General features: G+C 38.8%; 1 protein-coding gene across 1 annotated transcript; it reads left to right on the top strand.

Annotated features, from left to right (window-relative positions):
- The first annotated feature begins 8,730 nt into the window (after window positions 1–8,730).
- Window positions 8,731–10,371, top strand: LOC124187842 (jerky protein homolog-like). Its single transcript, XM_046580031.1, has one exon. It carries the CDS (start codon window positions 8,731–8,733, stop codon window positions 10,369–10,371), a length of 1,641 nt encoding a protein of 546 aa, XP_046435987.1.
- Window positions 10,372–14,439: the final 4,068 nt, after the last annotated feature.

Raw genomic sequence — 14,439 nt, 5'->3', positions numbered from 1 at the left:
TAGATTGGAGTTAAATTAAATATCTTATAAGTTTTATAAATTTTCATTAATGTGTATCTTAAGAAGAAATTTTAATTTGAATAAAAAAACTAAAGTATGTCAATTGAATACCAATACTTTTTTTGACGTTTTTTTGTATTTAAATCAATACAAATAATTTAGATTTTTCAGAAACAAAAAAAGATTACATATACAATTGAATCAATTTATACATTAATTATACACAATTGTATATAATTGTATTCAATTTCACGGACTTATTATAAACCGATCTTATTGCATATAATTGTATATAATCGTATATAGTCACATACAATTGTATATAGTTGTATACAATCGTATATAATTATATACAATACTACATGATTTTATACGATTGTATACGATTGGATCGGGCCATTTTTTCTATACAATTTATATACAATTTTATACAATTATATAAAATCTTTTTTAATCGGGTAACGAAAACTGACCCGATTAGACCGATACGATTTATCGGATACGAAGAACATTCCGATACCGAAACAAAACCGCAAAAACGTTTGTTTAAAATTCGTGCGCGCACAAAGCAAGCCATTGGCATCGACGTAATCAGTTGTGGCACAAAAGAAGCATATTTGCCACGCGTAGAAACCATAGACGGCGTATACATTGGTGAGGCTGCAGTCTCGGTACAAGATGGCGTATGCCATGTTCTTGCAATTAATACCTTGGATAGAGATATTGAGATAGAGATTCCACCACAGGAAGTGATACCTTTTGAATATCACAACTTTCCGGAAGAGCATGAATATCACGATTCAAGTTCAGAAGACTTAAATTTAGAACCTGTAGTAACTGATCGGTTTACAGAAATTCAATCAAAATTGCATTTGGATCATTTGAATTTAGAGGAACGCGACCACGTATTAGATATCATTGAGGAATATCCAGAATTATTTCATTTACCTGGAGATAAATTAAAATCTACACCCGGAATTCAGCATCGTATACCAACCGAGGATGATATACCGATTAATACGCGACAATACCGGTTCCCTCCAATCCACAAAACCGAGATTGAAAACCAAATCAAAATTAAGATTGACAATGGAATAATAGTTCCTTCAAATTCACCGTATAATTCACCCGTGTGGATTGTACCTAAAAAACCCGATTCTGCGGGAAGAAAACGATGGCGCATGGTAATTGATTTTCGGAAATTGAATGAAAAGACAATTGGGGACGCGTATCCATTACCTAACATGACAGACATTCTTGATCATCTCGGTGAAGCGCGATATTTTTCAACTTTCGATCTTGCAAGCGGTTTCCAACAAATTGAAATGGACCCCCAAGATAGAGCAAAAACCGCATTCACAACACCAAACGGTCATTACGAATATCTCAGAATGCCTGAAGGGCTTAAAAACGCGCCCGCTACATTTCAAAGATTAATGGATCAAACATTACGCGGACTACAAGGTGTCGAAGTTTTCGTTTATTTAGATGACATCGTAGTTTATGCAAAGAATTTAGAAGAACACGGGAAGAAAATCCGCCGGTTATTTAACAAATTAAAGGACGCTAAATTAACGTTACAACCAGATAAATGTGAATTCCTAAAAACAGAAGTGGCTTATTTAGGCCATATTATTGGCAGATCAGGAGTTAGACCGGACCCGAAGAAAATTACCGTGGTTCGACATTTTCCACAACCTAAAAATCCTAAGAACATTAGACAATTTCTGGGACTAGCCGGTTACTACAGGCGTTTTATTAAAGATTTTGCTGGGAAGGCTAGGCCTCTTACAGACTTATTAAAGAAGGAATCACCATTTATTTGGGGAAAAGATCAAAAGAAAAGTTTCAAAATTTTAAGGAAATATCTATGCCAATATCCTATCTTGCAGTACCCAAATTTTAAGAAGCAATTCACGTTAACCACCAACGCATCCGACTATGCAATCGGAGCCGTTTTGAGCCAGGAAGTGGACGGTTATGACATGCCCGTCGCCTACCTGTCTCGTGCTCTGAGCAAAGCGGAACAAAATTATTTTACAACTGAAAAGGAGTGTTTAGCAGCCCTATATGCCGTACTACATTTTCGACCTTACCTTTATGGCCGAAAATTCACACTGGTTAGTAATCATGAGCCATTACGCTGGATCGACTCGATGAAAGATCCCGGGCAGCGACTAATACGATGGAGGCTCAAGTTACGAGATTACGAGTATGAATTCAAACAAAAGGCTGGACGACTTAACAGTAACGCAGATGCATTGTCGCGCAATCCAGTCCCTGTTACCGACGGCATTAACAAATCGTCAGAGTCATCTGATAGCGGAAACGATAGTGACAAACTAATAATTAAATCTGTAGATTCATTTCCAAAGTATTCAGACTATTTGAAAATAATTAGAACAGCTGATATTGAAAATCCAAACATTATTGAAGTACATGAAAGCGTTTTCGATAAACTTGACAATTATGCGCATATCGTTTCTGTAGATCTTGAAATGAGTTCCGGTATAGCAAGGGATTTTAGGAAAAAGTATGGGGTGCCGGAACACCTTCGCAGTCAAGCCGATATGCATTCAGTAGCTAAATTAGAACTGCCAGATCAGAAAATTTATTACATTATGACAAAATTAAACTTTTGGGACAAACCAGAATATGAAGACATGTACCTCAGTCTGATCAATTTTCGGAAAATTTTAGAGGATGACTCTGTTAAAACAGTTAGAATACCTAGAATGGGATGCGGTCTAGATAAACTAGCATGGAACAAGGTAAGAACCATGTTACGATTCATTTTTGGAGGAACGGGAATCAAAATTTTTGCTTGTACAAACTTAAAATTAATAGAAAATCAAAAACTCCAAACGATATTTGCTATTATGAACCCTAGGTCAAACTTGAAGGTCAGGAGTAAACCGAACCAATGGAAGATATTACCCATCGATTCGAAAATTTCAAAATTACCTGCTCCAAAAATAAAGCGACCATTAGCTAAATCAGACTCAGTCCCAAGGAAAGAATCAGCTGACGAAACATTCTGTCCAAAAACAAAGACTACCATAGAGCCTGATGAGAACGCGATCTCAACAAGAACTCGATCGAGAGCTAGGACAACAGCAGGAAGTAGGCAAGCTCTTTCTGAAGACTCATCCGACGATGAATCTTCCGAACCGCCGGCCTACCGGAGGCAAAGAAGCGTATTGCCGAATTTAGGTCTTGAACAACCCACTACATCCCAGGGAACACGACAACCTGAACAATCAGACTTACAGACTGACGCACGAACCGACGACGACAATGAATCTGATTCTGAGCCTGAAAATATAACTGTGAAATTAAAATCACCGCGTGATAGAGATAGCGATTCGGATGTGTTAGATACAACGACTAACAACGACTGTCTTTGTTCGGGAACCCTGGTGGCAGATAGCGAAACTACCTTAGTGTAATTTTGTTACGAGTCTAGTTTCTCAGATGTTAAATTTCTTAACTCTATGGTACTCACTAAGAAAGAAACAAGAAGCCAGAGATTCTCGTTCTCTTCGCCAATTTGTTATTAAGTATTTTGTGTGAAAGACCAAAGATTATGAATAAAGGATTGTTCTGATAAATATATAGAGACCATCATAACCATTACCAATAACAGGTTATGGGCCCAGGTACGAAGAATCATTAAATTTATCCGGATAATAAAACAGACTCACACAAAAATGGCGGAAAGCTCACGTTTCAAGATAGAGAAGCTGAACGGCGAAAATTACGAAGTATGGTGCTATAAATTAGAATTACTTCTCATAAAGGATAAAGTGTGGAACGTAATAAGGGACGATGCACCATCTCCAGTAACAAACGATTGGACAGAACGTGACGATCAAGCTCGTGCAACAATTGGACTTTTAGTCGAAGACAGCCAATTGCACCACGTCAGGAGCGCTACGACAGCGCGTGCAGCTTGGGACTCGTTAAAGAATTATCACCAAAAGGCAACTTTATCCAGCAAAATTTTTCTATTAAAAAGAATTTGTAGATTAACACTAGCGGAAGGTGGTAATATGGAGGACCACATCACCGAAATGTCAAATTTGGTTAATAAGCTGGCCGCGTTGGGAGAAACACTGAAAGATAACCTAGTAGCCGCTATGCTTCTCGGCAGCTTACCAGACTCATACAGTGCATTGATTACAGGCCTGGAGAGCAGATCGGAAAATGAACTCACAATACAGTTGGTAAAAAGTAAACTCATAGATGAATATAAGAGGCGAAAGCAGACAGATACAGATAAAAACAAAAATGAATCGGCAATGAAGATTGACAGCGAACAGCACAAAAGAAAAACCTGTTTTTTCTGTAAAAAGGATGGACATTATAAGAAGGAATGCAGAAAATATAAAGCCTGGAAAGAAAAAAATGAAAAAGCGAAACAAGTCGATGAAAATGAATCATGCTTCATGATGACTACACCCGAAGATCTGGAGATAAATGAGGAATCATGTTTTGGTGCGAGAGGAAGTCAAAAGAAAAATAATACTTGGTTCGTTGATTCAGGTGCAACTAGTCATATGGCAAATTACAAAGAATGTTTCACCGAGTTTAATCCGGGAAGAAAAGGTCATGTGCGCCTGGCTGATGAACAACAGTTATGCGAAATAAAGGGTATCGGAACGAGTATCATAAGATGCAAAACCAATAACAGTAACACATCAAATATGGAAATAAAAAACGTTTTGTACGTACCAGAACTAACGGCAAGTTTATTGTCAGTTAAAAAGTTAGCAGCTGAAGGATATAAATTACTGTTCGAAGACACCGAATGCAACATAACGAAATATGGAAAAATTCAAGCTACAGCTAGTCTATCACCCGAATTATATGAAATCAAGACTGTAGAAAGAACATGCACAACAACAGAAATTGGACACAACGATGACTGCCAACATACTTGGCATAGGCGTTTCGGACACCGAGAAACACGTGCAATTAAGGAACTTGAATCAAAGGGATTAGCAACAAACATAAAAATCAAGGAATGCGGTATACAAGAGATATGCGAGAGCTGCATAAAAGGTAAAATGACTCGGAAACCCTTCCCAAAGGAATCGTACAGTAAAACTGAACAAATATTGGACCTCATACATACCGACGTTTGCGGCCCAATGCAAACTATGACACCAGGTAACAAACGGTATATACTAACAATAATCGATGATTATTCCAGATACACTGAGATATACCTCATGCAATACAAATCAGAAGTAGCCTCGTACCTGAAAGATTTCATCGAAATGACAAAAACAAGGTACCGAGATAAACCGAAGTTTATACGTTCAGATCGAGGAGGAGAATACCTTAACAAAATTTTACAGAACTACCTGAAAAATGAAGGGATTCAAGTGCAATACACAACAGCTTATTCACCCCAACAAAATGGGGTCGCTGAAAGAAAAAACAGAAGTCTTTTGGAAATGGCAAGATGTATGCTGTTTGATGCGAATTTACCAAAGAAATATTGGGGTGAGGCAATTAATACAGCAAATTATTTACAAAACAAGCTGCCATCAAAAGCAATTCACAAGACACCATATGAGTTATGGCACAAGAAAAAACCAGACGTGGGAAACATACATATTTTTGGATGTAAGGCGTATGCACAAGTACCAAAAGAACGCAGACAGAAACTAGACGAGAAAGCAGAAGAACTTACATTTGTCGGATACTCTAAGGAGTCTAAAGGTTTTCGTCTACTGGATACAAGAACAGACTGTATAAAAATCAGTCGAGATGTAATATTCTCTGATCATCAATCAAAGATCACTGAAAACAAAACATCGCAAGAAATAATCTTTGCGCCTAAAATATCATCAAATGAAGAAACCAAAGATGAATACACTGATGGAAGTTCATCAGATTCGACGGACGAATATGAAGATTTTCCTGTTGAAACAAATGATGGAGAAACTCAAGATGAATCACAAGTAGAAATCAGAAGATCTCAAAGAACGAATAAAGGAATACCACCAAGTAGATACAGAGATATATCAGGATTAACAACAGAAACAGAAGAACCAACAACTCGAAAGGAAGCAATATCTGGAAAAAATAAAGAACACTGGATAAATGCGATGAATGATGAAATTGAATCGTTAAGAAAACATAATACATGGGAAATAGTATCAGCACCAATAGATAAAGACATCATCACATGTAAGTGGGTATTTAAAACAAAAGAAAACGCCGAAGGTGACACTAAAAAATATAAAGCAAGACTTGTCGCCAGAGGTTTTTCACAAAAGTACGGTATAGACTACGACGAAATATTCGCCCCTGTGGTGCGACAAACTACTTTTAGAATACTTCTAACAATAGCAGGCAGAAGAGGACTAGTGATAAAACATCTTGATGCAAAGACAGCATTTTTAAATGGCCCGCTAAGGGAAACAATTTACATGAAACAACCAGAAGGTTACATCGTCGAAGGATCAGAGGAAATGGTCTGTAAATTAAATAAAAGTATCTACGGCCTGAAACAAGCTGCAAAGGTCTGGAACGATCAACTAAAGAAAATTCTTCTGAGATACGAATTTCAACAGAGCAAAGCTGATCCATGTTTATACATAAAAGGAAAGAATGAAGAAAAAATCTACCTAATAATATATGTGGATGATTTCTTGATCGCAGGAAAAGGGATGAAGGACATCGATAATGTGATTGCTTTCCTGAAGAAGCACTTTATTTTAAAGGACCTCGGATTACCACAAAACTACTTAGGAATTGAGGTAACAAAAAATCCAGACGGATTCTATAACATAAATCAACCAAAATACATACAAAAATTATCAGAAAAATTTGGACTTCAAGACGCGAAGCCATCAAACATACCTTTAGATCCAGGATATCTAAAAACTAAAGAAGACAAAAAGCCAATGAAACAGAGTGAGAAATATCAACAGCTGATCGGAGCCCTATTATATATTGGAGTAAATTCAAGACCCGATATAGCAGCAAGCGTTAGCATACTAAGTCAACACAATCAGCAACCATCAGAAGAAGATTGGACCGAAGCAAAAAGGGTTCTACGCTACCTAAAGGGGACAAGAGACAGAAAATTGACACTAGGAGACAAGAATGGAAAAAACAAATTAATCGGATATGCCGACGCAGATTGGGCAGAAAATAGGTTTGACAGAAAATCTAATAGTGGATATTTATTCAAACTATTCAGTGCAACAGTTAGTTGGGGATGTCGAAAGCAAAGTTGCGTTTCGTTATCATCTACAGAGGCTGAATACATAGCCCTCGCAGAAGCCTGTCAAGAAGCTATCTGGATTCGAAAGTTGCTGACAGATCTGCAGGAGGAACCACACGAAAAATCATCATAAATGAAGACAATCAGAGTTGCCTAAAGCTGACACAAAATCAAGGCTTTAGTCACCGGACAAAACACGTAGACACTAAATACCATTACGTAAGGGACTTAAAAGAGAAGGGAATGATGGACTACATTTATTGCCCGACAGAACACATGTTGGCAGATATGTTGACAAAGCCGCTGCAAGCTGTAAAATTAAAAAATATATCTGAAAAATGCGGGTTATCGGATTAGCCAAGACTACATGAAGTATTCGTTGAGGGAGGGTGTTAGATACAACGACTAACAACGACTGTCTTTGTTCGGGAACCCTGGTGGCAGATAGCGAAACTACCTTAGTGTAATTTTGTTACGAGTCTAGTTTCTCAGATGTTAAATTTCTTAACTCTATGGTACTCACTAAGAAAGAAACAAGAAGCCAGAGATTCTCGTTCTCTTCGCCAATTTGTTATTAAGTATTTTGTGTGAAAGACCAAAGATTATGAATAAAGGATTGTTCTGATAAATATATAGAGACCATCATAACCATTACCAATAACAGGATGATGATGTATTTTTGCAAGCAGAAACGAGTCGTAAAGCTAAATTATCTATAGATCCTAAAGAACTACAGAAATCATTTGACCTTTTTAATAAATCTTTGCGCGAAAGAAGTAATCTGAATCCGAAGGAGTTGCAAGATTCATTTGAACGCTTTGACAAGACCTTGCACGAGAGGAGTCTTCTAGACAACTCCAGTAACTCGGATGAAGATGAAATAGAGATACCAGGTCATATATCAGAGGGTGAAGAATTAGACGAAACCATTCGTGAGGTACTCGACGAAAATGATGAGACGGATGACGACGAACTAAATAATAAAATTGAAAGATTTTTAGAAAAGGTTAAGAGAAATCAAGGAAATAATAGCGAGGCTGGATAGACTAATACCAATCAAACTACAGTAGAGCGTCGATTATCCGAACGTCAGTTATCCGAAACGTCAATTATCCGAATGGTGATTTGGTTTATCCGAAACGTCAATTATCCGAAAGATTTGTGGGGGTAGTGATTAGGTTTGTTGGTAGGTATACGGAAAACCTGACCGAGGTTGACCGTTAGGTCCGTGTAGACGTGCATGTGCAGTTTGCATTTGGCGACCAGATGTTTTATGGCCGAGTCGTGCAACTGTTAGGACCGTATCGCGGGTTCTACCTGGTCGCGAGCTCAGACTTGCACGGCGTACCTCCCCTCCGCCCGCTTGACAGGAGCTCGCGCGCATTTAGTTTTCCAGTGTCAGTCTTTATGTACTTTTCTGCAGAGCTGTGAAAGAGCGAGCCCCGATATTGAATCTGATTGTATGTGATTCCTAACTCACGTTCATAATGAGTTCTACGTCTAGTCCTTTAACTTCTAAGCGTAAACGACACGTTCTTACCTTGGAACAAAAACGAGAGATTCTTTCTAAGCTAGATAAAGGAGAGACCGGTGCATCTCTAGCTCTCGCGTACAATGTGGGAAATGCAACAATCACGGACATTAAAAAGAATAAGGATAAAATTTTGTCATTTGTGTCAACGTCGGACGGTGAACATGGGGCCCAGAAACGAAAAGCTTTAAAATCCGCGCAGAATCCAGTTCTCGACAAGGCTTTATCCGAGTGGTTCACGCAGAGGCGAAGTTTAGGACAACCAATTTCCGGTCCAATCTTGTGTGAGAAAGCTCTTGACTTGAACAATAGAATCGGCGGATCGTCTGATTTTAAAGCCAGCTCTGGATTTCTGAAAAACTTCAAGACTCGCCATGGAATACGAGAACTTCAGGTTCAAGGGGAAACGTTATCGGCAGATTCGGAGGCTGCTGAGAAGTTTAAACAGAACTTCGCTACCATCGTAGAAGAGGAAGGATATTCTAGAGATGATGTGTACAATGCAGATGAGACTGGGTTAAATTGGAAGTCTTTGCCCACCAAATCTCTCGCATCTAGGCGTGAAACTGCAGCACCCGGATTCAAGGTGTCCAAAGAACGAATAACGGCTATGACATGTGCTAATGCAGCCGGCACTCATAGATTACCGTTATTACTTATCGGAAAGGCGAAGAAACCGCGGTGCTTCAAAAATGTGACTGGCTTGCCTGTGATCTACAAAGCCCAGAATAGTGCTTGGATGGACTCAAGATTGTTTTGCGATTGGTACACAAACGATTTTATGAAGAACGTTAAAGAATGGCGCAAGGCTCAACATAAAACTGGTAGAGTGTTGCTGCTCCTAGATAACGCGCCTTCTCATCCATCCGCTGAGGTATTGAACAGTCTCGATCCAGACTTCGAAGTCAGATTCCTTCCACCGAACGTAACATCTCTTATCCAGCCTATGGATCAGGGTGTGATAGAGAAAATGAAGAGATTGTATAGAAAAGAAGTTCTTAGGAGACTGTTTATGGCAGAAGAAGACACCGAAGACAGTATTGTTCAATTCGCGAAAACCATAAATTTGAAACATTGTAGCTACATGATAGCTGATGCGTGGGCATCGCTAACAGAAAGAAATCGGAAGAACGCTTGGAACAAACTGTGGCCACCCTCAGAAGAAACGCAGGCCGAGATTCAAGAAGATATTTCTAATTGCGAGCAAGGTGGCATAAATGAATTCGTTGAAATCTTCCACGCCATCCCTGGATTCACGGAATGTGACAACGATGACGCCGAAAATTGGCTGAAAGATGACGCGAACGATCCCGGCTATCAAATTTTAATCGACGATCAAATCGTATCTTCAGTTCTCCACGACGAAGATAGTGATTCTGATGACAAACACAGCGACGAAAGTGTGGAAGCGTCAAAGCAGCCCTCTCACGGTAGGGCCTTCGGGGCTCTGGAAACGGCGATGGAGTGGTACGAAAAACAACCTGAATGTTGTCAAACGCAACTTCTTCTCCTGAAACGATTGCGGGATTTGGCTGCAAAGAAGCGAGCTTCCGTTGTAAAACAGAGGAAAATCATGAACTTTTTTCCAAAGAAGTAAACCAAGTATGTACGTACATACACCTACCACTTATAAAATTAGTATAGACACTTGTTTTTCAATACATATATTTTGTACACTATATTCTATTACGTAACCGTTATAAATGTTAACAAAATGTACTATGTATATAATAAGAAGATAGTTCATCTGTTTTAAATACATACGTATGTTTATACATTGAACGAATCAGCGTTTTTTTCACACTGTTCGGTTATCCGAATTTTCGATTATCCGAATGGTTCCCGGTCCCAATTAGTTCGGATAATCGACGCTCTACTGTAATTTGAATGAGTCAGTAGAGGCTGTCTGAAGACCAGCGCACCACTCTAGAAGAAGGAGGAGTAACCGCAGAAGCGGTATTCCCTCGTAATATAGCAAAAATCCCAGTTCTACCCGATCTACTTAAATCAATAGCTGATCGTTTAGAAACATCAAAATGTAAGGCGATAGCTATATTTCCGACTTCGACATCGGGCTCTTTAGCCCAAGTCTCATTCATGTCAAGATCTCCTGATGATGTGGAAATTGAACCTTTCCGCAACATAGCGACGAAACTAGCACGCACCAATAGCTACACCCAAACGGTTGCTGGAATAGCGTCTAGTTCAGCAATTATGCGCTATCGATATCAGAGATCAACCAATGGCGAAGCAGATTCAATCTGTTATCGTTTTGAAGCTAATGCAATCCCTCAGAATTGGATTGTAAACATGAATCAGATCTTCAACCATGGAATAGGAGACCAACTCTGGAACCAACCACAGTTCCGGATTTCTGAGTTAGATGGGCATGCGAACTACAGTTCGTTTTCAAACAGAGTTAGACGCAAAGTCACTCGAGACTAACCCTACTGACACTTTCCCTTTCCCCCTGAACGTAAATCGAATTTATAAAATAAACCGTTGTTCAACATGTAAATAGTTTTCGTTAACACTTATTTCATTCTGCGCCCTTTGCAGAAATCGGCATTACCAACACCTATAGTCGCACCCAGACCAATAGCACTCTCAACCCCGTATCCTTTGAATATGATACCTGAGTTGAATGAGGCGGGAGACGTTTCAGTAAAAAGCAAGGTCAGCAAAACGCCAAGGCGTTTACAGCCGCAACTAGAAGTCCGAGATTTACCAACCCGAAGTGAAATCACGGAAGGTATACCACCAGATTTAGAAACAGTATCGCCATTAAAATTTCCAAGAACGGGTTACCATTCACGGAATAGAATTTCATTCAGTCGAGAAAATTTAACATACAGAAAAGACAATTATGTTCATTTCATATCAATAGATTCAGAATTTTCTACACCAGTCAGCAGATTATTAAACGATTTAGAATTAATAAGTGCAGACGATCATCGTGATTCAAAACCAAAACTAGGCCAAGTCATTATTACAAAAAGGGGAAAATATAGCATATTTAGCCTCGTAGTTAAACGAAAACACTTTGTCAAAATTGAATTACATAACGTCAAGGTAGCCTTGGAAAATTTGAAAACGACTTTACTAGATTTGGAAATAAAAACATTTAGAATTTAAAAATTAGGGGATATGACTGACGAACTATCAATAGATATCTCAAATTTATTAATAGATATTTTTGAGGACGAAGACATAGACATTACCATCTGTTCAGGTATAACCGAGATACCACCATCAGAAATACGACTGGGCATAATTTCGGAAATGCATAGTGGACTAATAGGAGGACACAAAGGGGTGACCAAAACATATCGAAGAATCCGCGAAAGATTTTATTGGCCACGAATGAGAGAAGATATCAGTAATTTCATTCGAAGATGCGAAAGCTGTCAAAAACAAAAGCTAATTCGCGTAAAGACTAGAGAGCCAATGCTAATAACGGACACTCCATCTGAGCCGTTTGAGAAAATTTCGCTAGACACAGTAGGTCCACTTCCGCAGACCCCTAGTGGCAATAAACATATCTTAACTATGCAGGATAATTTGACGAAATTTTGTATCGCCGTGCCTATTCCCGATATAAGAGCTGAGACAGTGGCTCATGCAATGGTAAAACATCTGATTTTGCAATTTGGATCGCCTAAAACTATTCTAACAGATCGAGGAACAAGTCTCGTAAATAAACTATTACAAGGATTAGCTAAACTCTTCAAAATTAAACATATTACTACTTCCAGTTATCGACCACAATCAAACGGCGCATTAGAACGTAGCCATATTGTTTTAACAGAGTACATCAAACATTATATTAATGAGTTTGACGATTGGGATGAACTAGTTCAATTTGCTATGTTTTCGTACAATACGGCAGTTCATGAAGCCACAAACTTCACACCGTATGAGCTAGTTTTCGGAAGAATAGCGCGCTGTCCAACTTCGTTTGATACTGATGAAAACCGTTTAACGTACAACTCGTATCTTGAAGACCTAATGATCAGATTAAACGAAATGCAGGCCTTGGCTGCGACCAACTTAGTGCAGGCAAAGGAAAGGTCGAAAAAGTATTACGATCGGACAGTACATCCGTTCAAAGGCAAAGCGGGAGACATGGTACGCGTACAGATAGAAGCTACAAAAGGAAAATTTAGCAAACGATACCAGGGTCCATACAAAATTGTTAAAGTCTTGGAAAACAATAATGTAGTATTAGAAGGTAACGACGGTGAAAGATTCGTTAAACACGTAGACAAACTCGAATTGGCTTACTGACAGAACGGGACGTGGACTGACCGACAAGATTACAAATGTAAAGGGGAGTAATGAACGTTGATTTTTGAGGGAATAGACATGAAGAATACCATGGAGACGTGGTGGAAAATTGTCGTGTTAATTATCGGATTCTGGACATTGAGGGAAACGAACTCGCAGGACTACGTGGTCACGTCACTTACCAACAATCCCGGGATATATTATGAAAAACTACATAATATCAGACTGAAAGAAGCAGAATGGAAACTACTACTTTCCGTTGACGTGGACTATCTCAGGGACTTGATAGGAAAAGTACCTAATTTGGCCATGCTATACTATCCGGGGATTAGGACGAATTTATCAGCTATTATGAAAGAATACAAGAACATTGTGGACCAATCTTTAATAGGGAGAAAATACGATGAGTTATGGGTATTACGGGACAGTTTACGCGAACTGACACAGGATATCACAAGGACAGATTCGAACCAGCTACCTCGCTCTATAAAGCGACGGGAAACACCGCCATTGGGAATAATTGGGTCCGCCAGTCGTTATTTATTCGGGACACTAACCACCAAAGATCTAGAATATTTTAATTCGGAAATTAATAAATTACATCGTAACCAGAACAAACTGACCGGACTCTTGAAGAACCAAACGCATATTGTAGCTAGCCAATTACATGAACTCTACGCCGACTCAGAAAAACACCTAGATAGGATAAATATAAATACTGGTAAAATAAACGAAATGATTACATCAGTGAAACATCTAGGAAAAATTGTAGACAATGCAACAAACACTTTAGAACTATGGGAATATGTATTACGGGTGGACGCTTCCCTTACCAACTGCATCAAAAATGTAGAATTAGCAATAACCGCGATTGAAATGGCGGGAGAGGGAAAATTACATAAGTCCATGCTTAATTCAGAACAGCTGAAAAGTATATCTATAGAAATAGCTACTGTAGATGGGAAGTACGAACTCCCGATATCACATCATCAACTATCGCCTCGAGAGTTGAGTAAAATAGCAATCACGGAGATTGATTACCATCAAGGAAGGGCAATAATTGTAGTGAGAATACCCCTGGTAAACAAAGAACCTTACCACCTCTATCAAATGCTACCATGGCCTGCGCCACAGATATTTGAGAATACAAGTATGTCAGCCCAAATAACACCACGCGCTAAATATATTGGATTAAGCTATAACCACGGAACGTACTTCCTTACAGAAGAGACGTACATACGTGAATGCAGTAAAACACCTTATTGCTATTTATGCTCCTCCCAACTACCATTGATAGAAGCTACTACATCTGAAAGATGCGAAATCGCATTACTTCTAAATCTTGACGAAAAATCTTTACGTAGTTGTAACATATATT

This window comes from Neodiprion fabricii, chromosome 1 (genome assembly GCF_021155785.1).
Source record: "Neodiprion fabricii isolate iyNeoFabr1 chromosome 1, iyNeoFabr1.1, whole genome shotgun sequence".
NCBI classification, from domain to species: Eukaryota; Metazoa; Arthropoda; class Insecta; order Hymenoptera; family Diprionidae; genus Neodiprion; species Neodiprion fabricii.
The sequence above is the reverse complement of the archived record's forward strand: the minus strand, read 5'-3'. Positions and strand labels throughout refer to the sequence as shown.